Below are 24475 nucleotides of genomic sequence, written 5' to 3' on the forward strand. Positions count from 1 at the left end.
AGGCCTCGGTGGGTTCCGTAGTGTGATCACAGAGGGCTTCTCGAAACCTCACATGGCGGTCCCCTGTCACCTTTGCCAGGCAGGGAGCAGAGGACTCACTCTCCAGAATGGCTCAGAGACAGCAAGTCCACGAAAGCTGGGCGACGACTCTCCCCTCCCCTGCCGTGGCCACGAAACAGCCCGAACAATCAGACTGAGTGTGTAGCCTTAAGAGTGGCCAACGGCTATGCTGAATCACGCCCGTACGTTTTGCTGAACTGAGTGGCTGTTACTTCTAACTCAGCCTGTCTATCATTCTGAACAACTGCCATTCTCTCAACCACCAATATCCCAAAAGACAGGGGAGGCTAACCTACGTTATTTCTCCCATAACTGCCTGTGCTCACAAGTACTTGTGGACTCCGATTCTAATTTTGCAGAAGTCGGTACCTTCTGTAAAAACTCAGCAGAGTGGGGATTCGAGCGTCCGACTCTTGGCTTCGGCTGAGGTCGCGATCCCACGCTTTGTGGGATCGAGCCCCTCCCTGGGCTCTGCTCTCTCCCTCCCTCCCTCTCTGCCCCTCCACCTGCTGGCTCACTCTCTCGCTCTCTCCGTCCCTCAAAATAAACAAATAAACTTAAAAAAAAAAAGACTCAGCAGAGTGGAGTCAGGGTTCAGTGTGACCTTCACAGACTTGGAAGATGTTTGTATGCTTTTAACAACAGGTTTATGCCCAAAGAGTTTCTCGAATAGATGATTTGCAACTTACTAAAAAAGGGCAAGGAAACTGAACCTTAGATCATAGAGAATGGGGACCAACCGACTACCTCAAACATTACATAATCCGGTGATCTCCGTGATACGTGCCGACTCGTTTACCCCTGGCATTTTCACCATAACTCATACGCGTCAAATGACGACTGCTGAGGACTGAAGTGTCTCCCCCACCCCCCACCCTCGGCGCATCTGCTCTTATACCGACCACCGCCCCCCTGCATGCCGAGGCTCTCGGGCCTGGTCTCTACGTGAACATTCAAACTCCACATGCCAAGCCCCGCATAAAGGTTAGATACTCCTTACATGTGATTAAAATACAGGTAAGAGCTTGAACACAGTGGATGATCAGTAAACAAGAACTCCATGCCCTGGCTCGGATCACAGACCTGATAATTACGGGGCAACTCCTAGGCCCGCGGAGTTATCGGAGCTCAGGTTGCCACCCCCTCCCCCCGCCCCAAATCCAGAAAATTGAAAAGTTTCTAAGAGGAGAGGGTTTTTTGAAATCACTATATGTGAGCACGTACGTGTGCGTGTTTCTGACAAGTTATGTTTTCTTCACAAAGGAAATCTTACAAGGTTTTTTAAAAATGTTTCTTCGGTTTATTTTGAGAGAGAGAGAGAGTGTGCGCGTAAGCAGGGGAGGCACAGAGAGAGGGGACAGAGAGAATCCCGAGCAGGCTCTGAGCTGTCAGTGCAGATCCCAACGTGGGCTTGAACACATGAACCCTGAGACCATGACCTGAGCCGAAGATAAAGAGTCAGACTCTTAACTGACTGAGCCACTCAGGTGCCCCCAAAGAAATTTTAAAAAGAGAATGTCCCAGGACCGATTCTCTCGGTTGTTTCCAGGCGAGACATTCATTTCTCTTGGTCAGCAGGAGCTCTTATCACAGTGTTCCTGAAGTTGTCACTTCTCCACGCACATCTTTGGGTCAAGTATGTCCATTAAAAGGAAATGATGCTGTCAGAAATCCTGCTGTCATGGCCACAAGAAACGCTTGGGGCTCAACAGCTGTGAACTGGGCTGAATTAAGGGGGCCATGACATGAAATTTCTGTAGCCTTCCTTGATTAATCTTGGATTGAAAAAAATGCTTCAAACATATATATGTTCCATGTCTCTCTGTCTGTGTCTCTTTCTGGTCTTTTACTGAGGAATCATATGATCCCGTGAGCTGATAACCACTGGAGCTGCAACGGACACATAAGCCCTACAGAATTCTCTGGAAGAATCACAGCTCTCTGAGTGAGGTTGTGCCGAACTGCAGGCTGTCCCCACGCAGGCACCGAGCGATTAAAAGTCGGGTTTTGTACGTCTAAGTCCTTGTATTGCCAAGATCCCGTGCTGCCCAACCAGTTAGACTGCAAGGATGTAGACATAACTGGGCGGAGGCAGGGGTGCTGGGTGGAAAGCCCGTCTGGGATCTAGTGGGCATGGCTCCGAATCCAGGCTCGGACCCTTGTTAGACAGCAACTTTGGGCAGGTAGCATAATCTGTCTGATCCTCAGACTCCTCTTCCACAAAATAGGAATAAGAACTCTTTTCAAAATGTTCATATAATGAAATGCAGGCGTAATGCACGTGGTGAATCTGTGTGCAAAAATCCCTGGCATACAGTAGGTGCTCAGCATATGTTCCCCGTTCATAATGGCTCCGTTTTCGTATATTTACTTAAAACCATGAAACCGCATCCCGGACACATACTTTAACATACGCGTTCCGACGGTAAAGTGGATTTCGCCATACGTTGGCCTCGTAACAACCAAACATGGACTGTAGGCTATGAGCAGGCCTTTTCAGGATGACGACACATCGGTCCCAGGGCACACACAAATCAGAACTGCAGGTTCAGATGTTCCCCCCAAGCTCTGGTTTAGGAGTTGGAGAGGAGCGATGGGTAGGGTGGGAGAAAAAAAAAAGTGGGAGACACCACTTTCCCATGAAACCATCACAGCCCCTCCCCCCACCCCCGCCGTCCGGTTACCAGGAACAGAGGACCCACCCCGCGCAAAGAGCCACCATAACTAAAGCAGGTCAAACCCAAGGAGGTGTTTGCTTTTCCCACGAGAGGAAAAATACTACGAGAGTCTACCCTCTGGCAAGAGCTGAACATTTGGGCTGTCCGGAGATTATTAACATGAAAACATAGTGGAAAGAACACGTGGATGAAAGGTGGATTATGGCACCATGGGGGTTTGGTAATTTGGCACATCACAGAAGGAATTCTGCAACCAACATCCAACTGAATATGAAGACAACGGCGCAGAACGCCCCTACGTCTCCGTGTTTTCCCAAATACAAGAGTAAACTGTTGGTCATGCCTGTGGACTCTACAAGTTGACCCCCACGTGCCCTGGGTCTCCAACCGCCGTGTCACGGCCCCTCCACTCCCACAGCAGAACCCCCAGGCCACACCTTCGACAAAGGGCGGACAAAAGGGCTGCAGCCAGAGAAAGGAAAGTTGGTTGGGGTTGACTTTGAAACCAAGATCAAACGAAAACGACCTCTTGGAAGTCTCTGAATCGAATCCATTTCAGAGTGCACGGGCAGAGAGCGAAATCTGAACTGTGAATAATTGCCAGATCAGAGGATTAATTTGCAAGGGATACAACAGAACGTGATACCATCTCAAACGTAACTAATACGCTTGGCCCTCCTGGGTTGATATGGACATTGCATTGAACAGATACTCCTTATATCATTGCACACATGACGCATTTTTTGTACCGGAATACATATATAACAATGTATGTGATTCACTGGTTTATATGTAACTGAAGACTGCCACCCCCCCATTTTTTTTATTTAAAAACAATTTTTTTTAACGTTTCTTCATTTTTGAGAGACAGACAGAGACAGAGCATGAGTAGGGGAGGGGCAGAGAGAGGGGGACGCAGAATCTGAAGCAGGCTCCAGGCTCCGAGCTGTCAGCAGAGCCCGACGCGGGGCTCGAACTCACGGACCGCGAGATCATGACCTGAGCCGAAGTCGGACGCTCAACTGACTGAGCCACCCAGGTGACCCTGCCACCCCCAAAATTTAATTTTAGGTTATGGGCCTTGAGACATTTTTACATTTAAATTGCAATCTGCAAGACTGTCAAATTATTCTTCCTAACACACTTCACATTGTGAGACATAAGTGCCCAAATCCGTCCACACCCTGTGCGTCCCGTCGTACATCTAGAGGCACAGACGTCCCTGGGATGCTGCACCTTTCCAGCGAGGCAGAAAGCTGGGTTTGCCAGTTTTTAGCCCCGGCTGCACATCTGGAGACTCCATCCCGAGGTGAAGCCGGGGGTTTGTTTCCATTTTTAAAGTGAAATAAATGTAAGGGCTCTCATTAGTCCAGGTAAATGTAAACTTTGGCCCGACCCAACCTGTACTTACAACTCAAATTCAGGGGCACCTGAGTGGCTTACCTGGGAAACGTCCGACTCTTGATCTCAGCTCAGGTCTTGAGCTCAGGGTCACGAGTTCAAGCCCTACAACGGGCTCCACGCTGGGCATAGAGCCTACTTGAAAAAAGACCCTAAATTCAGACAAAACTGTTGTCCCGTAAAGTCCCCGTGCCTACTATAGCCTGGGGTTCCCACTCTTCTTTAGACGGGGGCCCATTTCAAATACGTGGCCATCAGCTATCTTCTAAAAACCTCATAAACCAACTGGCTCTGGTGACACATGTCTCGCTCTCTTTTCAGAGGGTTCCCAACGGGGATCTTGAACACGGTTGGGGAGAGTCAGCTCAATTTTATTAGAACGAGTAAGCCCATACGCTGCTCCCCGGTGCACAACATACTGGACGACTGGGGGCGGAGCTGGGAATTACGATTGACGGTAGACCCCAAAAAGGTTTTAAGGGGTGAACATAATCCCGTTACGTATCAAAGCGATATGAGAAACTCAGAATGACGATGCCGACTGGTGAAGGAAAGGCTACTCCTCCCCGGGAACGCACAGCGTGTTCCGTCTCTGCGTGTGGCACGCACGGTCACGCGGCCCAGCGCTTCTGTGCTGAAGCATTCGCTATTTACCCTCCCAGATCGTGCACAGGTACTTGCACATTTCCGCTGGACACAGCGCTTGTGCTATAAAATAGCCTCGTTTCGGGGCGCCTGGGTGGCGCAGTCGGTTAAGCGTCCGACTTCAGCCAGGTCACGATCTCGCAGTCCGTGGGTTCTCGCGGTCCGTGAGTTCGAGCCCCGCGTCGGGCTCTGGGTTGATGGCTCGGAGCCTGGAGCCTGTTTCCGATTCTGTGTCTCCCTCTCTCTAGGCCCCTCCCCCGTTCATGCTCTGTCTCTCTCTGTCCCAAAAAATAAATAAAAAAACGTTGAAAAAAAAAATTAAAAAAAAAAAATAAAATAGCCTCGTTTCTCCTCTGGCTGATCGTGCTGCAACCATCACTCCTAGTTTGATTACCTAATGATGGCCTGCAAAGGGCATACTCAAAACTCCCCCAGCTTCAGTGAGAATCCCTGCAAGTAAAACAAAATTTATGGCCCCGGTGGCTGCGGCAGGGGGACCAGAGTCAAAATGGGAGCGATTCGGCACTCTCCTCGCTTACGATCCCTTATCAAGCACAAAGCAACCTCCCAGGTGCCGAGAATGGAGACCTTAACCCGCGTGGGCACAAAGCAAGGCTTCCCCAAACTGCAAAAATGACACTCTTGCGTTTTCAAGCGTTCGCTCAAAGGTTCGGTCTTTTTCTCATCGCGGGGGCTTTCAATAAATCACCCACCCAGAAGGTTCCAGTGTGAATACGATAGATCCTAATTCCACTCCCATCTCAACTGTGGGGCTTCTCTGAAGGTCAGTGTCACCTCTTGGTTCCCTCACTTGGGAGGGAGCCTGTTGGCACTTGGGCAGTTCGCTTCTCATTAGGTTTGTGCCCACATTTCGCAGTTACACGGGGGAGGTTGAGGGGGGCGAGGGCTCAGCTCCTACTGGGCGCTAAGTTCTGTGCTGCGGGCTCTCGGCATACGCTGCCTCGCTCCATCCTCCCACCAGCCGGTGACATCAGGGTTATTTACAAATTAAGGAAACGGGAAGAGCCAAGTACAGAGCCATTGGGCTAGGAAATGAGAAACTCCCTGTGAACAGCCCCGTGTGACTCCAATGGCTACGTTTTCTCATTATGTTTCCCTTTTTGTTGTCTCAAGTAGTCATTTGATTCTGTTTCTTGTGTATATGTCCATCTAAACACAGATCTTTCCTTGCATGGAGAATGTAGACAGTGAATGTTTTTCTGTTCATTCGTTTCCCAGGATAACGACCACAGCCCTTCGATTGTAGGGGCTCCAATGCTTGTTGACTACCTTGGTTCTGGATTTTGATTTACAAAGTGCTTAATATTTATCTCAGCTAACTTAACAGAGTAGGAATGGATTTTTTTTTTCTTATTTTATGGTGAGCGCCAGCTTTTCGTCCCTGAAAGTGCACTGCATCACTCTTTGTGAAGGATTCAAGGTGGGTTAAGAATACCCTTCTTCAGGGGCGCCTGGGTGGCTCAGTCAGTTGAGCAGCCGACTTCAGCTCAGGTCATGATCTCGCAGTCTGTGGGTTCCAGCCCCGCATCGGGCTCTGTGCTGGCAGCTTGGAGCCTGGAGTCTGCTTCCGATTCTGTGTCTCCCTCTCTCTCTCTGCCCACCCCACCCCCACTTGCTCTCTCTCTCTCTCTCTCTCAAAAATAATAAACATTAAAAAAATTAAAAAAAAAAAAGAATACCCTTCTTCAGAAATCCTCGTGTGCAACAGGCAATCCCCCTTGTCATAAGCTTAATAGCTAAAGAAGACATCCGTCCAAGACGCAGAGACACAATTTCGTCTCTATGCTCATGCAATAAGGTATAAGAAGCTAAGAGGTGGGCAAATCCACTTAGCTCTTTGAATTGTACTTTATACAAGTTATATCATATCCCATGACCCAAGTATATTGCAGTGTTTCTTACTTAAAATTTGTTTAGAGATTCTCTTAGGAACTGTCTCCAGCATAGATGGAACTAGTATCTAACACGAGGACTTTCCATCCATCCATCCATCCAGCCAGCCAGCCATCCATCCAGCCATCCATTTAACTATCTGTCTGTCCAGCCACCCACCCATCCACCCCCCTATCCATCCATCCAATTGCTCACATGGGCCAGGAACACTGCTGGGTGCTGGCAGTCCTGAAAGGATTCCCAACAGCCATGAACTTAAATGTGGCTCATCACAGCGAAGGGTCAGCACCTGCTTTTTCACCATTCATACAACGTACTCATATGGAAATATAAATTATGATAGAATGAAATGACCTTAAGGTCGTCATCAAGGCAAATATTTTTTTTTTCATAGACGTTGCATACTGGATGAAGTCACCAAATGCTTCAACTGCATTTCATTTTACATGTTTTGCTCCAAATTTCTAACAGTTGAAGATACAATTATTCAATGACAAAAAAACTGGGATGACTGGATATATCACGTCATTGCCTATTTAAGTTTTCTATTATTTTAGTACAATTTTTAAACTAAAGGCAACCAAACATCTTAGCATCACTGTAAATCTGGTAACAGCATGTGGAGATACCTCTCTCTCTATATATATATAGATATAGATATATATACATATATATCTATATATATATATATACACACATATGTAAATAAATATAATACATACATATATATATATTTATTTTTATCCTAGTTTAATTTTTGCTTTAAAACTGGTAACTTCATTTTTTAAATAAAGAGAGAGAGAATGTGTATGCTCAAGCAGGGGAGGCACAGAGAGAGCGGGAGGGAGAGAATCCCAAGCAGGCTCCACACTGTCAGTGCAGAGCCCGATGCAGGGCTCAAACTCATAAATCATGAGATCATGACCTAGGTCAAGATCCAGAGTTGGATGCTCGGGGCGCCTGGGTGGCTCAGTGGGTTAAACATCCGGCTTCAGCTCAGGTCATGATCCCACGCTTCGTGGGTTGGAGCCCACGTCGGATTCTGTGCTGACAGCCCAGAGCCTGGAGCCTGCTTCGGATTCTGTGTCTCCCTCTCTCTCTGCCCCTCCCCTGCTTGCACTCTGTCTCTCTGTCTCCCCCCCCAAAAAAAAAAAAAGTTGGACGCTTAGCCCGCTAAGCCACCCAGGCGCCCTGGAAACTGGTAACTTTTTACATATAATGACAGCATATACCTTATTGGGTATGTCCCTCTATTATCAATTGACCAAAAGGAAACATAGGAATACTGCCTACATTTCTCTAGCCTGTAAATCTGCAAATGAGGTATTTTTATTTCGTTTTCCTGTAATTTCACAGAAATTATAGAAAAGATAATATGAAACGAACACTGCTTTCACTACTATTTTAAAACACTGAATTTACTCGATTGAATGTCTGTAAAACACATGCTGTTTTTCCTTTAAAAAATCAGTCAAACAAGTTCTTCAAGTAGTGAGATGCATGTGCAGTAAGATGACTGCCGTCCTCAGACAAAGGAATCAAAATCAGCAAAAGTGACACATGCCTGGAACAAGCGGGGCACGGAGCGTGGTCACGCCAGCAACAGCGGAGTTCTGAGACTCCAGGAACCTGAGACCAGGGTCGGGGCTCCTGACGCCCCCTGTTGTCCGAAGTGAGCAAGGACGGGCCTCGCCTTGTTACAGTCTGGCCTCGGGCCTGTGGACGATGACGCCCCGATCTCTCCTTCGGGAGGGATTTACACGGACATGGACGCTGCAAGAACACACGAGGCCCTGAGCGCCAACTTGTTCCCATATAATAAGGCCCGAAATACGACTTTCAAGCCTACTGAAGACGCGGCTGCCTCTCCCACCAGGCAAACAGCGCAAGAGATCTGATTTGAACCCGATGAGCGGATAGGGAAGGAATGGGTGCCGTGCACTGGGTCCAGCGTCCCCAGCCCCACCCGGGAATATTCCAGCTCTCAGGCCTGCCGAGTTCTGGTCCTTACGGTCGGTCCAGTCTTTCCGTAGACAGGGCTGCGGTGTCCCTGCTGTTTCGGCTTTGGGGCCTCCGTGTCTTCCCGCCTCCGGACCAGTGTCTGTGCGATGATTTCTGCAAAGCGCCAGGACCATTTTGCCACCAAAAAAATCACTCACTCATCGAATCCAGTTTTGAGGGCTTTACTGTATGTCAGACACTATTGACAAGGCTGAGGATAAACCAGGCAGAAGTCAGACACGAACCCCTGCTACCCTCTCAACATTTAGCATAGTGGCCAGCTTGCTTAGCGTGAAGACATCATTCTTAGCTCCCAGCCCCCCTTTTAAACTGTACTGTGTGGTGCTGACGCCAGAACTCTGCAAATCCCACTTCTGCTCTGCCACCTGCTCACTCTTCATCGCTGTCACAGCCCATTCGGTGAGGGGTTGGACAGACTGAAGAACGTGGAAGAACTTGTTCCTTCCTGTCTGTCCCCTGTGGACTTCCTGTCTTCCCCTTGTGGACTTCCTGTCTGCCCCCTGCGGACTTCCTGTCTGCCCCTTGCGACTTCCTCTTCGCCCCCTGTGGACTTCCTGTCTGCTTCCTGTTCCTGTCAGCGTTGCTCCACCTGGCAGTGACAGTCTGTTCTAGTTTAGGGTTTACCTGAAGAACCAGCAACATGCCCCCTCAGAGTCCAGCACCGGCTGGCCAGCGCCTCCTGCTTGGGGGTCTGAGCCTCCCTGAGGCATCTAAATCGTGATAACCACAACTCCTTCACTGGGTTCCCTCAGCCGCAGGGGCAGTACCTGTTAACTGCATTTTCCATCTTGCAAAGCTTTAGTATTCTCTTTTTAATGTTTCAGCTAATACCTTCATGCTCGGCATTAATTCTCTCTTACCAAGCTGTGCGGTTTCCGGGTCCTAACTGGACTATGACTGATACAGGTACAATAAAGACCAAGAAAAAGACAGCAGGGAAGAGGGTGGGAAGTAGGTTTGGAGGGGGAAGAGTGGGCGATTTTAGATGTGTGGGTCAGGGAAAGTGACATTCAAGAAGAAAACAGCCATCCTGCTCTGCTTGAACCTCAGGCAATCAGGACCCTGCTTTAAAAGGCACGGTTTCCTCCGGTCCCTTCTTTTAATCTCTAGACTGGGCTGGACGTTCTCTTGAATAGCCACTGCCTAATAAGCAGGCTTCAGGGATTCTTGTCCTTCAGAGAATCCCAGACTTGGATCATCCCCCAGAGGAAATGACCGCGGGGTCACATTCCTGCTCCCCCAAAGAGACCCATTTGGCTGTCTCAGGCCAATCTTGCCCGTGAAGAACATGCTGGTCACACTGGTTGTAGAGATGAGCACCTGATGATGATCCTTCCAGCAAATATTCTACCGACCATGATGAGTCCCTCTGAGCGTCGTCCTTGGTGGTGGCGGGAGAAGCATCTGCCTTCTAACAAGGGACACTGGGAATACCCCACCCCAACCGGAAGGGAAGCTGGCCGTCTCTCCTCTCCCCCACTGCTACCTGGCCCAGATCCCCAGACCGAAGACACATTTATTTTATTTTTAGAATCTCTGGCTCATATTCCAGCACTTAAACGCTTTCTGTTGGTTCCTCGGTATATGAAAAAGTAATAGCATCCGGTGTGTTCGGTGAACACACCCCTGGACAGAGAATCTGAAGGCGCACATCCAACACCTGTCTAAACTCGGCTGGCTCTGTGATATCGGCCGCGTCACTGCACCGCGCTGAAGCTCAGGTTCGTCATCTGAGAAATAAGGGAAGGGGAAGAAACCTCTAGGTTTTGTCATTACATTTCTCTAGGCACGTCATGTCTGTTCACAGCGAATGGGAAGCTAACAGAAAAATCGCTGGCCACCTCAAGCATAAAAGATCATCTTACAAACCGGTAACCTGGATCTATTTTTGGTGATGAACCACATTCATGTCTGTCAATTTCAAAATTCTTAACTACATTCATTCTTTTTTTTTTTTTTTTTTTAACGTTTATTTATTTTTGGGACAGAGAGAGAGCATGAACGGGCGAGGGGCAGAGAGAGAGGGAGACACAGAATCGGAAACAGGCTCCAGGCTCTGAGCCATCAGCCCAGAGCCCGACGCGGGGCTCGAACTCACGGATGGCGAGATCGTGACCTGGCTGAAGTCGGACGCTTAACCGACTGCGCCACCCAGGCGCCCCTTAACTACATTCATTCTTAAGGAATCGGCAGAAACAGAATTATCCGGCCTGCTCTTTGGTTCCCCACACCCATGTTTACATTTCCTAACAGCTACCAACTTTGGCCTTACTTCCTCTAAAAAAAGTACATTCTCTACAACGTTATTACCTGCCTCCCAAGCCTGACATATTCTCAACCTGGTCGTGCCACCACTGGCCTTCTCAGATTGCGGCACAACTCTTAAAAACTCAGATTGTCTCTTCTGACTGGCTCTGTTGTTGTTTCTTCCCTCCACTCCCGCTTTATTTTACTGGCTCCAGAACATTTCTCAAAGTCAGTTAAAAGTCTGGCAATATTTCAGACAGTTTCCGAGGATTTATTGGGTGCTACAGGAAAACTCTCTATGACTAGGATTTCCAGAGAATCCCCGGAGTCTGAGGTTGGGAATAAAACCTAGGACTGCTCCGACCAGCGCACCGAGTAAGTCTCCAACCAGGTGAAGGGATTCTTCTTTCTTTTAATGTTTATTTATTTTGGGGGGGGGGAGAACAAGCATGAGCTGGGGAGTGGCAGAGAGAGAGGGAGACAGAGGACCCCAAGCAGGCTCTACACCGACAGCAGAGAGCCCAAAGCGGGACTCAAACTCATGAACCCTGAGATCATGACCTGAGCCAAAGTCGGATGCTTAACCAACTGGGCTACCCAGGCACCACCACCCCTGCCCCCACCCCCACCATGTGAAGGAATTCTTAAGCACACTGGGAACTGTGGGATTTACCGGTTTTCCAAAATTGCCTGAAACAAGAGACTAGATTTTAGGAGAAGGGGTATGTATCCTATGCATTAAAAGCTTTAACAAACACAATGATTTACATAAGAAGGGCTAAATTTCACACAGATTTTGTGCCAAAGGCAGTAGACAGACTTTTTTTTGGGGGGGGGGGGGCGGCGCTAAGGTGACAATCTAAGTACAGAACTTGCATGAAATACTTTAAGAAAATCTAATCCCATCATATGCCACAAAATCCTTATCTACAGAAGCCTCATTAACAGTATTGACTAATGGGAGTTTTTAAACATCGTTTTGTCAGAAACCTTACCGAATAAATCCTTTCTGAATAAACTATATGCCCCGGCAGAAAATTTAGGGTCTTCAGCAGTCACGGAAAGAAATCAGATGACACGAATTTTAAAACGAATTGTATAGTTATTTATACCTCAAAACAAAAGTTGGGTAAATATAATATTTTTATCTGTAAATGTGACATACGATCACTCAGGGGCACCTGGGTGGCTCAGTCGGTTGAGCGTCCGACTTTGGCTCAGGTCACGATCTCATGCTTTGTGGGTTCAAGCCCCGCGTCGGGCTCTGTGCTGACAGCTCAGAGCCCGGGGCCTGCTTCAGATTCTGTGTCTCCCTCTCTCTCTGCCCCTCCCCCACCCACACCCTGTCTCTCTCTGTCCTGGCGATCCCAGGAAGCAAGAGTGCACTATTGTCTGAAGAGCTGGCTCTCAAGTCAGGCTTCCTGGATGCCAAGCCCACTCTTTTAAGAATGACCATGGGAGTCGTCTGTAACAGGGGGACAGTAGAGTGGCCTTGGGCAATGATCTGTAAAATGGGTCGATGACAGCAGCTAGTGGAGACTGACTTCCAGAACGGAAGTGTACGGGGTGGGGCAGATCTGCTCTCCAGTGAAATGATCATTTAACTGCTAGAAATTACACACACACACACACACACACACACACACACACACCCGAACCATTAAAAGTCTCTGTAAATTGTCCTCAGGGCTTCAAACGGGGAGACACATCTACGGACTCTAATTTCATAAATCTTGGAAAGAATGGTGAAAATTTGGTGGCTTTTGGGCCGTGGGCCAGTCACAGCCTCACCCTGCCCCCAGTCGGTGGGACAGAGCTCCCAAGAAGACAAGGGCCTCCCGTTCCCCCGACTCCCATTCTAGAGCTACACTTCCAGGTAAGCGGCCTGCTTACCAGGCCTCCTGCCCCTCTGCTCCCCCTACCACAACATTTGTGCTCCGGGCAGGCACAGCCACGAGAACCGATCTGCCTTCTACAAGCGGCCACAACTCTCAGGACAGAAGCTCCTCTCCGGACTCAGCAGGCTGAGGATAAGGGAACCCTGGCCGTCCCCATACCAGCTCATCTGCAAGGTACAGCTGCAGGCCGGGAAGCAGACAGAGGGGACTGGGTACCCACAGCCTCATCCAGAGCCCCACTCTTAGGGTAGGGGTGCCTGGCACTCAGGTAGAAGTAGACACTGCCGGCCCCCATTCCACGCGGGGGCACATGTGTCCTACCCAGGAGGAGCGGCAGCTTTAAGAAAGGGGGCTCACCTCAAGGGGCTCATTTTCTTTTTTTTTTTTTATCACTACCACTCTGGAGCGCAAATTGCTTCACAGTCTGATTTGATTAAAGAGCAGTTTTGCAAGAGCTTGTCTGGAACCCTCCAAAGGAGCTCTACGTTAGTCGAGTCAGACCGCCGAGCAATTTATGCCCCAGGGCGTCGTAAAACATAAACACACACACACACACACCCCCCAACAACACAATCCGCTAGCAGTTAGCGCAGGTGAGCGGGTGGGGTGCCACCAACGGCCGCAGAGCAGCACGCCGGGCTCTCTGGAAGATGGTGCACGAGCTCCAGGTGGCACTCGTGAGAAGCGACATCGGAGGCTGCACGGAAGCAGTCCTGCCAAGTCACGAAACCGACAGGAGGAAAAGAAACAGCAGCAGGAAGCCTTGGACGGCAGACCGTGGGTAGGGTCCAGGGTCGCCACCCTTCTCCGTGAGGCTCGGTTTTTTGCAGAAAACGATGAGACACGCAAAGAAGCAGAAAAGTGTGGCCTTGAACGTGAAAAGAGACAGGCACGGAAACTGCTTTGAGGGGTCCCCGATGCTGGGCTTAGGAGACCCGTGCTTCAAAGCAACTGTTGTAAACACGTTCATGGAACCAAAGGGAACGACGTCTGAAGAATTAAAGCAAGGCCTGGCGACAAAGGTGTAAAATACAGACTAAGAGAAATTATTAAAATAACCAAATGGGAATTCTTTGGTTTAAAAAGTACAATATCCCAGGGGTGCCTGGGTGGCTCATTCAGTTAGGCGTCTCACTCCAGATTTAGGCTCAGGGCATGATCCCAGGGTCGTGGGAGGGAGCCCCACATCGGGCTCTGCATATCCTGAGCGTGGAGCCTGCTTAAGATTCTCTCTCTCCCTCCCTCCCTCTCTCTCTTTCTCTCTCGCACTCACATTCTCTCTCTCTCTTTCAAAAAACCAAAACCAAAAACACTACTGTATCACAAAGGAAACTTTACTATAGAAACTGAGTAGTGGATTTGAACTTCCAGCAGAGAATCAGTGCATTTGAAGACAGATCGATAAAGATTGTGGAAGATGAAGGGCTCAGAGGAAAAAGCAAATGAAGGAAAATTAATGGGGCCTCAGAGAAATGCAGTACACCATGGAACACACCAACATACGCATAATGGGAGCCCCACAAGGTGAGGACAAAGATGGCCGCACGCGCACACATCACAGTAAAAATGTAGAAAGACAAAGACCGAAAGAAAATCGGGAGGGGCGCCTGGGTGGCTCAGTCGGTTGAGCATCCGACTTCGGCTCAGGTCATGATCTCGTGGCTTAGGGGTTCGAGCCCCGCATCGGGCTGTGTGCTGACAGCTCAGAGCCTGCCTAGAGCCTGCTTCTGATTCTGTGTCTCCCTCTCTCTCTCTCTCTCTCTCTCTCCTCCCGTCTCTCTCTCTCTCAAAAATAAATAAACATTAAAAAAATTTTTAAAAAGAAAATCGGGAAATAGCCACAAAATCAAACAATAAAACTGCGATGAAATAAACAGACTTCTCTTGAGAAACAACAGGGGGCGAGAGGCAGAATGACATCTTCAAAGTGCCGGAAGGAAAACACAGTAACTAAGCCGTAACAAGAATAACAACAACCAAGACTGTCAACCGATGCTCTCTATCCAGCCGCTCGACGCCACAGTGGGATACCCCATGGTCGTCAAGAGAGCTATAATCGAGAAGATGGACACGTGGGGGCCAGAATGTGGAGAAATCGGAAACCTCATACGATGCTAGGGGGATGCAAGGTGGGAGAGCTACTGTGGAAAACAGTTTGGAATTTCCTCAAAATGTTAAACGCAGGATTCCCATAGGACGCAGCAGTTACGTGCCTAGGTATAAACCCAAGAGAAAAGAAACGTACGGCCACACAAGAATCAGGACACGGATAGCAGTGTTATTCACGATGGCCAGAAAGAGCAGAGACAATAATATCCATCAACTGCTGAGCGGATAAAAAATGTGGTATATGTGTACACGGGATTATTATTTAGCCATTAAAAATAACGCACTGGGGCGCCTGGGTGGCTCGGGCGGTTAAGTGTCCGACACTTGGTTCAGCTCACGTCACGATCTCATGGTTTGTGAATTCAAGCCCCGCGTCCGGCTCCTTGCGGACAGCGTGGAGCCTGCTTGGGATTCTCTCTCCCCCTCTCTCGGCCCCTCCCTGCTTGTGCTTTCTCTTTCAAAATAAGTAAACGTTTAAAAAAATAATGAGGTTCTGATGCAGGTTACAACATGGACGAAACGTGAACACGTTATGCTAAGGAAAAGAAGCCGGTCACAAAAGACCATATGATGTATGCTTCCCTCTACAGGAAATCGCCAGATGAGGTAAAGAAATCTATAGAGACTGAGTGTAAGATTCGTGGGCCCGGGACTGATGGGGCCTGGGGAAATGGCAACTGTCAGGGGTTTCCTTCTGAGGGGATGCAGAGTCTCAGATTAGGTGGTAGTGATCTGGAAACCTACTACAAACCCCTGAATTACACATTTCCAAGGGGGGGAACGATGTGTAAACTACATGTCAATAAAGCCGTTTTTTTTAAAAAAAATCGTACTGGGGTGCCTGGGTGGCTGAGTCAGATAATCATCCCACTCTTGATTTCAGCTCACGATCTCACAGTTCTGGAGATCGAGCCCCACATGGGGCTCTGTGCTGACAGTGCGGAGCCTGCTTGGGATTCTTTCTCCTTATCTCTCTGCTCCTCCCCCACACGTGCGCTCGTTCTCTCTCAAAATAAATAAATAAGCACTTAAAAATAAAATAAAATAACCTGGTGCAGTGAGATAAGAAATATTTTGAGTCAAGACGCTTGGTGGGAGTACCGGGACAACTTTAGAGGTCTTTTTAGGGTTTACAGATGGGGCAGCCGAGAACTTCATGATGGTAAACGATGTTAGGAGTCTTCCCCGGGGCAGCCTGTGACTCCTCCATCGGGCATCACGCCCGAGTCTCCTATGAAGATTCGGCTTGAACAAACTACTCCAGGAACCTAGGCTGAATCTGCCACCTCCCAGATGCACCCTCTCTGCATCTCCTGGCGCCTGTATTTTCCCTCCCGTCATCACTGCGGTGACATCACCTGTGTCCTGGCTCTCTCATCAGACAACCGGCAACTCGTGCCCGGCTCTGGAAGGCTCCAGGGCCGCCCCGTTCTGAAGCTCATTCGCGTCTCCCAAGATCCTTGGGAAAACAGTCATTTTAGTCTTGCAAGAACAGTTGCTTACTAGAAATAGGACCACACCATCAGCTACTCACTTTGACAGTGTTCCTCAGACCCGTTTACCGAACAACGACAGCCAAGGGCTCCCACACTCAAACTCCGACAACCTGGGGAGAAAACTGTTTATCGGTTTGCAGAGTGCACCGTCTCACAATTGTCAACCAAGTTCTCCAGTTGAAGACGTTAAACTCTTAGTTAAGTGATATAGTTTAACTTCAAGGTAACAGTCTCACACTGTAGGGAGAACCAGGAGAACGGAGTAGGGGTGATTTCTCCACCACCAGGGATCTTGTTTGCATCATGCTCTCCATTAGAGTCTGCAAAGGGGTGTGAGGGACAACGGGCAAACAAAAGAGAATTCTACAGGCAGCTGCCTGCCACTCAATAGGTGGGTCAACCAGAAACACTGGGAAAAAAAAAAAAAAAGCTTAACTGAGAACTACCTGGAACTTTAATTAGATCCTCCCCCCCACCCAATAAAAGAAGCCCTCATCTAATGTAACACCATTTTTCTTCATACCTCAAGAGATCTGAATGAGAGATGGGGTAGCGATCCATCAGGAGAGAAATAACGGACTTGGCACCCAGTTCAGGGACGTTCCCATTCAATATTTTTTCTTATCTGGCTAACGACAGAGGACTTCTTATCCTCCCTTTTTCTTCTTTAAAATGCCTTTGATTTGTCATATGGCAAATGCCCCTGCCCCTCACACTCATAAGTCTAGTCGAGGTCATGTTCGTAATGATCCTCTACAGACAAAATATCAGCGAAGCTGGATTTAATGGGTTTGGAAGATGAACGGTGAAGGCATACACATTCCTATTCCAGTGACCGAAATATTAAATTCCAGTGTTCGTTATCCAGAGGAGTCTTGTTTAAGTCTGCACCCCTGCCGGGGTCATGGGAAGCACCTCGCCCAAGCTCCGCAAACAAATCCAAGGATATGAGTTCCGAAGGCACGGCGCGCCTCCCTTCCACACAGATGGCTTCCATTCCAGGTCTGAGCTTTCGTTAAAAAAGCCAAGGAGATCTCTTCCTTTAATGCATCATATGAAGAGTTCTAGCCCTTTAATTAAGGGAGATCTGTTTTTCTTGGGAGAACATGGAAGAAATCACCCACACCGTCTTCAATCATAAAAATTATGCCAAATAACCGCCAAATCCTTGGCAAATCCCGGCTGTGATCACTCTCAAACCAGAAGCCCTTCACAAATTAGGGTAGACACGGGATCAACCCATTTCCCATTCCCCTGAAAAGCAAGTGTTAATATTGTTTGGCAATTTTTAACGGGATTTAGCATTTGCACATGTGTAGTATTTGAAGGGATTCAAATACTTGGGCATCCGATACTCGCACTCCCATACACAAAACCCTTCTAAGATGCAGTCTGAATTCCCTCTTTCCAAAGGGAGAAAGAAGCTTAAGACAGATGTAAAACATTTTCTGGAAATGTAATAAATGTTCAAAATGTGGTCAAGACCTTAAAACGTGACCACACATCTTCACTCAGCTACCTAAGACGCATCTCACTCATCTGTGTCTGACAGATTAATGTACTCAAGACTCTAAGTATCTACTAAGCGTGTCTTGCTTTAAAATATGGAAATATTTCAAGAAAGTTAAATGACGAGGCATTAAGATTTTGGCTTGGATCAGCCTGAGGGATGCCGGTATCTTCTCAACTTGGCTGGATACTCCTTAATGAAGGGACCAGCGAAGGGGACCCCCAGAGGCATTTAAGTGATGTTCGATGTCTAAGTCCGATAGAGTAAAACCTTGGCTTGTGAGCAGAATTCGTTCCAGAAACGTGCTTGTAATCCAAAGCTCTCATACATCCAAGAGAATTTCCCCATAAGAAATAATGGAGGCTCAGATGACTCCACAACCCAGAAAACATTCATATAAAGTGATTATAATCCTGTAACATAATACAAAATATTAAATAAAACACAAAATATAAAGAAAAATAAGCAAATTAACCTGCACTTACCTTTGAAAACCTTCGTGGCCGGTGTGAGGGAGACAAGAGACGGGGGTGGGGGGAGTGGGGGGGGCGGGGGTTATCGTGTCGGACGACATTCACCATCACTAACGGAATCACTGCTGTCTATCGGCTCAGTAGAATCTTTTTCTGTTCCTGTGACCTTAACAAGGAACCTATCTAATGACCTAGAATGGAGCAAAGCATTCCTAAGCTCACTGTTGTGTGCAAAAGCAAAGGACTGTCCATAGGTGCTCTGAAGTGACAAAAAATCCACCACTGCCAGTTGAGGGCACCTTCCAACATTGTGAAAAATCACCAACGTCTGCCACACATCATGGCTGGAGACTGAGCATCCGCGCATGGGAAATGATCACCCACAATCCCTCAGAGACAGAGACAGAGACAGAGAAGAATCATTGGCTCAGTTGTGACCATGTGACATCTGGCATCCCATACCACTCATACTGTGAAACACTGCTCATTTATCAAATGGAAATTTCTTGGGGCACCTGGGTGGCTCAGTCAGTTAAAGGTCGACGTCAGCTCAGGTCATGATCTCACGGTCCGTGAGTTCGAGCCCCGCGTCAGGCTCTGTGCCGACAACTCAGAGCCCGGAGCCCGCTTCTGAGTCTGTGTCTCCCTCTCCCTCTGCCCCTCCTCCGCTCACGCTCTGTCTCTTAAAGATGAATACGGGTTTAAAAAGTAATTAAAATTTATTAGAAACGCTTGCTCGTCTTGCGGAATACTCCCGGAACGAGCTGCTCGCCATCCAAGTCTCTACTGTGCTAAGAAGATGGGGAACATGCCCAGAGAATCATCAGTCCAGTGAGACCTGCGCTTCCCGGCCACGGCTTCGTCACATTTGGAATTACCACCCTAACCTGTAAGCATGTGATCCTGGACAGAACGACACGAGTAAAGGGCTTTCAAGCAGCCGATCAAATAATCAACCCGGTCCACCAGGGGACTCGTGTTGTTCTTTGCAGAATGAAGACATTTCTCCAGAATGGGCCACAGCCAAATGGGCCCAAGGCGGCGGCATCGCGCCTCGTAGACAGCGCTCCTTGACAACGTTCTCCTGCTTTCGCAGATCAGTGAAATCTGCCCTGCGATGACGGAGGAGTCAGCTAGACGATCTCAAGGGACATCTCATCGCCCTCCCCCTTCACACACGCCACTGTCCCTGTCACCTCACCAGCGGCGGCGGGTACTCACCAAACCTTTGCACGTTGAAAGAGCCACCGAGGAATTTTTGTGGGATCGTAAGGAGCCTTGATAAAAACAGAAATCCTCGGGCGGGAAGGCGTGCACGGACTTGGTGCCTCCCTTCCCCAGCGTCTGCACCATAAATCCAGGAGCCACCAGGTTGGACGCTTTCAGCTCCATGTGGAAGTCATGCCTGAAGCCCTTCAGCCGAAGGTGAAGAGATTCAACCCCGAGCTGGGCCAGCGCCCTCTTCCTCCTCTGAGGGTGCGTGATTTCGTGCGACACGTAGTCTCCGTTGTGGTCAACCTCATAGGGGGACACCAGCTCGTATTCTGAAAGACAAAGACGGGGCTTGGCTGAGTAATTTCAGAATTCTAAAAAGAACCTGGGAGTCAGTCTTAGAATGTAATTTATTGCCAGACGACACTCCCACCCGGTAAAACACGACGGAGGAAAATTGCAGTGTCGAGCCAACCTCAGATCTCCGCCGTGGGACGCAAACAATCAGAGTCAGAAGGGAAAACCTTCAAAGTAGCCTGTAGGGAAGTCACTGGTGCCCTATCACGGGCTAGTCCCAGTACGGCAAAATCTATGACACTTCAAAGGAAAAACAGATTACAGACCCAGGAAATTCAAAAACGGGACATGTGGGGTTCCAGTTCATAAATTTCACCTTACGCTCATGATGATATGTAATCATTTATGGTTCTAAATACTCTCTGAGTCACACTTTTTGTTTTTTTACAACCATCTCCATTGAGCTGACAAATTTTAGCTTCAGAAAACAGTTATTAAAAAGGCACATCTGATGGGCATTCCTTGCTGCTTAATATTTTAATATTGTCTTGTTAAATCGAGGAATCCCGTAAACCCTACGCAGACATATGCCGGGTTTCTAGATGCTAACATTGGGAAATGCTCCTATGTGGTGGCTCCCACGGAAAGGCGTGGTGGACCCTCTCGCTGGCCTGAGTTCTTGGCCAATCGCCAGAGTCCACAGCCCAGGGTCTTTCCAGACACTCACCACAATCCTGTGCCCACTCTGATTCACAGGACTCCAGCCTAAAACACGTTCGGACAAACAATTTTTGGAAACGTCCGGAAACCCCCGAGGGGCTGTCAGATCTCAGGGCCCCCTCACAGGTCCGCCGGGTTTCAGTCACCGACGACCCCCCAGTTTTGCCTTCTGTGTACATCTGAGTCAGTTTCCCCGCTGTGGGAAGCACAGAAGGAAGGTTCCGAGCTCCTTTTGTTACCAGCATGTGCCGTCGGGAGACTGCTGTGATGGATGCTCGAGAAGTGGGGCCCTCTTCTGCCCTGGCAGGGGTTGGACATGTTTCTTGGAGTCGTAAGATACAATAAAACAGAATCCCACAGAAATGGCACTTGGTCAGAAGCAAGGGGTAATTGGGCAATTATTGTTTCTAGAAAAGTGAGGTTTTGTTCTCAACCGATGTCTTTCTACACAGGTGCCTGATCGTGTGTCCCTGTGCCGTCCGGCAGGTAAGAGAAAGGTTACTCTAGAAGGAGCAGGCAGCCAGTGACCGTTTGTGGGTTTGGAGAGGGCAAGGGAGGCCACGGACCGGAAGGCCCTGCCTGGAGCCCCCCATGCTGAAGCCTGGGGCTAGGTGAGCGTCCAGGGCCAGGCAGCCAGCCCCATCAAGTGGCGGGTTAACCAAAGGCTGGACAATGGCCTCTGTGTCTCCAGGGATGCGGTCTCCTCCAGTCAAGACCTTTTTTTTTTTTAAGTTTATTTATTTATCTCGAGAGAGCAAGAACAGCAGGGGAGGGGCAGAGAGAGAGGGCGACAGAAGATCGGAATCAGGATCTCTGCTGACAGGAGACAGCCCGACGCAGGGCTCAAACCCCCGGACCTTGAGATCATGACCTGGGCCAAAGCTGGGACACTTAACCGAGTGAGCCACCCAGGCGCCCCGCCGGTCAAGAGCTTTGACAGGCGACTCTTCTGGGCCCAGTGCTAGGCCCACAGGCCTGACCCTGCCACGCAGGTGAGAACGGGTGCTCTGAGGGTAAGTGGGGAGCTGGGCCGCACGCAGCAGGGTCTGGCGGACGACTTGAGCCAACCATCAACATCGACGTCAAGGCAGGACATTTGTGTCCCGCGGGGCAAAACACCTTGGAATTGTTTCACAGTTTACCAGGGAAATGAGACAATAAAACAAATCTGGCTGAACTGCAAGCAAGGACAGGAGAAAGGGGGAAACAGGTCAGGGACTGGCCGGTGTAGGCGACGGCGGCCGATCCGGGGTGGCTCCGAGGGGCAGAGCGCAAAGCCCCACCCCACCTGCCTCTTGCCCAGCTTTCCGGGCCGAGGGGAGAGGCCGGTGCCAAGCAGTGGTGTGGCCTGGCACTCTTCCCCCTGCCTCCCGGGGCTCTCAGGGAGCCCTCCCCACCTCACCCCAGCCTATGTGCATCCCAACAGAGGCCGGGAACACTAGCTAATCAGCACGACTACTGCGCATAAAAGATGATTACCACTTTCAAAACATCAAACTGCTTCCAGATGCCATCGGCCCTGTTCTTCTGACCTTTGTTTTGGAAGTCACGTAACATGCATCCTGTATCTGGAGGGGACCCTGGATATCTACGCTCAAAATAGCATCACTGATAAGCCTCTTTTACATAAACACATCCAAGGTCCTGTTGACAAATGCAGGACCTCCAGCTATCTGAGGGGAAAACACGAACGGCCTGGTGGAGGGCATCTGCCAGCTCCCCTGGGGTAATACCCCCACCGTGGCTGATTCCCACGTGACGTCACTCAACACGGAGTGTGGAAAGATGCGCCCCCGGACCTGCACCTGTACCTACGCACATCTCCCCACACAGGTACGACTGACGTAAATAACCTCGAGAGCACAGGTAACAGTAAGACCTAGTAAAGCAATTATAAGGGAGGAGCGTTGAGTCTTTCCATTTTGTCTTTAATAGGATTTATTTCACGGTAACTGTATCTCAATCTTATTGGAAAAAATTTAGTGTTTGTTTTTATTTTCGAGACAGAGAGGGGCAGAGCGTGAGTGGGGGAGGGGCAGAGGGAGAGGGAGACACAGAATCCGAAGGAGGTTCCAGGCTCCGAGCGGTCAGCCCAGAGCCCGACCCGGGGCTCGAACCCACGAACCGTGAGATCGTGACCTGAGCCGAAGTCGGACGCTTAACCGACTGAGCCCCCCGGGCGCCCCATATACTTTACTTTTCAATGACCAGCTCGGCAAAATTTCACAGAAAGTGACAATCCGCTCTGGAGGGCTGGTACCTACCTGTTGGCCTCAGGACACCAGCTGTGCCAACAGCAAAACCACTCTTTGGGATTTAATGACGATCGGTTCCCAAGAGGCAGGGAGAAAATGTTCGATGGAAGATTTGTTTTCCCGTTCAGTCTGCTGATTCTCAGACGGAGTGATTCCCCTCCCCCTCCCCCAGGAGACAACCGTCTGGACGCGTTTCTGCTTTGTCAGGAAGGGGGAGGGGGAGAGTGGCGCTCCTGGAATCTGACCGCCGAATCCAGGGATGCAGCTTCGTATTCTCCGATGCCCAGGCCGGACCTCCGCTACAGAATGTCAATACTGCCAAGGTGGGGGAATCCTGATTGAGCCCGAAAGCCCTGCTTACCATCAAATGTGTACTCTCGGTTACATATAAATGAACGCGGAAAAGGTCATCGCTAAAGAATTCAGTGAATGAACAAAACAAGCACAGTATCTCATCATACACGCGTTACTATCTGGAAAAAGTCAATATATAACTGCAGTAATCTGAAAAAATTAACTTCTGAGCTTAGGTTTTCAGATGCTAATCCCCTCGGCTGTCGGCTCGCGATTTCAAGAAAAAAATGAGCGTGATTCCTGACATCCCGAGAATCCTTTAAATTACACCTGTGTCCTCTACACATTTGGTAAAGGAGGACAACGTCGCGTACGGCTGCTCCCGTCAGTGGTCAGAACTGCCTGATTTCAAGAGGTTTTCTGACCACAGCATCAAGTCTAAGACCGCTCTGGTTTCAAACTCAGTGGGGGGGGGGGTGTAGACCACCTGTGAGCACGCAGGGCTGCTTGGTACCAGCGGCCGAGAGCGGATCCGAACCTTGAATCCCTACCCCAGGATTCAGTGACGTCACATCCGTAGTTGAAAGCCACCAGGGAGCAAGTATTTACCCCTTGGGAACCAGAAAATATTACAGATCTGGGCGCCACAGAGCCTGCTGTTAAAGATTTACAAGCACACCCCAGGTGAACCTGAAAGGCATTGCCCTGTCTCACGTTACCTGGATGTTTGAATGTAAATTGATATAATCTCCCAATGCACACACGCACACAACAGGTCTATTACACACAATGAAACAAATTTCTAAAGAACGTCTACACCTTGCCCTGGGAGAGGAACTTACTGGAGAAGTAAAAAGCTAAGGAATCTGTGATGGTCTTAGCTCTTTACCGGGAGCCGCTACTTTTATCACAAAGGTCAATTTGTAGGCAAAGCATTAAAATCTCCTAGTAGGGAAACACCATTCTGAATCAGCCAAAACGAAACGGGTGGACTTAACGTCTGAAAATAGTTTCGTTGGGCATGGCTGCCTCACCGAAGAGACGGGCTTCTCTTTCCTACTGCTTAACTGCTCCAGACACGGAGCAAAGTTTGCAATCACCGTGTGAACGACGTGTTGCTTTAAACAAACCTCACGGGGGCGCCTGGGTGGCGCAGTCAGTTAAGCGTCCGACTTCAGCCAGGTCACGATCTCGCGGTCCATGAGTTCGAGCCCCGCGTCAGGCTCTGGGCTGATGGCTCAGAG

General features: G+C 49.2%; 1 protein-coding gene and 1 long non-coding RNA gene across 2 annotated transcripts in view; one reads left to right on the plus strand and one right to left on the minus strand.

Annotated features, from left to right (window-relative positions):
• Nucleotides 1–24475, minus strand: part of ADAMTS16 (ADAM metallopeptidase with thrombospondin type 1 motif 16) — a 161608-nt gene that overhangs the window by 134672 nt on the left and 2461 nt on the right. The window contains exon 3 of the mRNA XM_023239735.2: nucleotides 19675–19997. Coding sequence (XP_023095503.2) covers nucleotides 19675–19997 — 323 coding nt within the window. The remainder of the gene's footprint in view (nucleotides 1–19674; nucleotides 19998–24475) is intronic.
• LOC123380563 lies at nucleotides 10888–22679 on the plus strand. The gene is made up of 3 exons (XR_006586505.1): nucleotides 10888–11358; nucleotides 12913–13039; nucleotides 21135–22679. It is a non-coding gene; the product is annotated as an uncharacterized LOC123380563 (long non-coding RNA).

Source organism: Felis catus, chromosome A1, assembly GCF_018350175.1.
Source record: "Felis catus isolate Fca126 chromosome A1, F.catus_Fca126_mat1.0, whole genome shotgun sequence".
Taxonomy (NCBI): Eukaryota; Metazoa; Chordata; class Mammalia; order Carnivora; family Felidae; genus Felis; species Felis catus.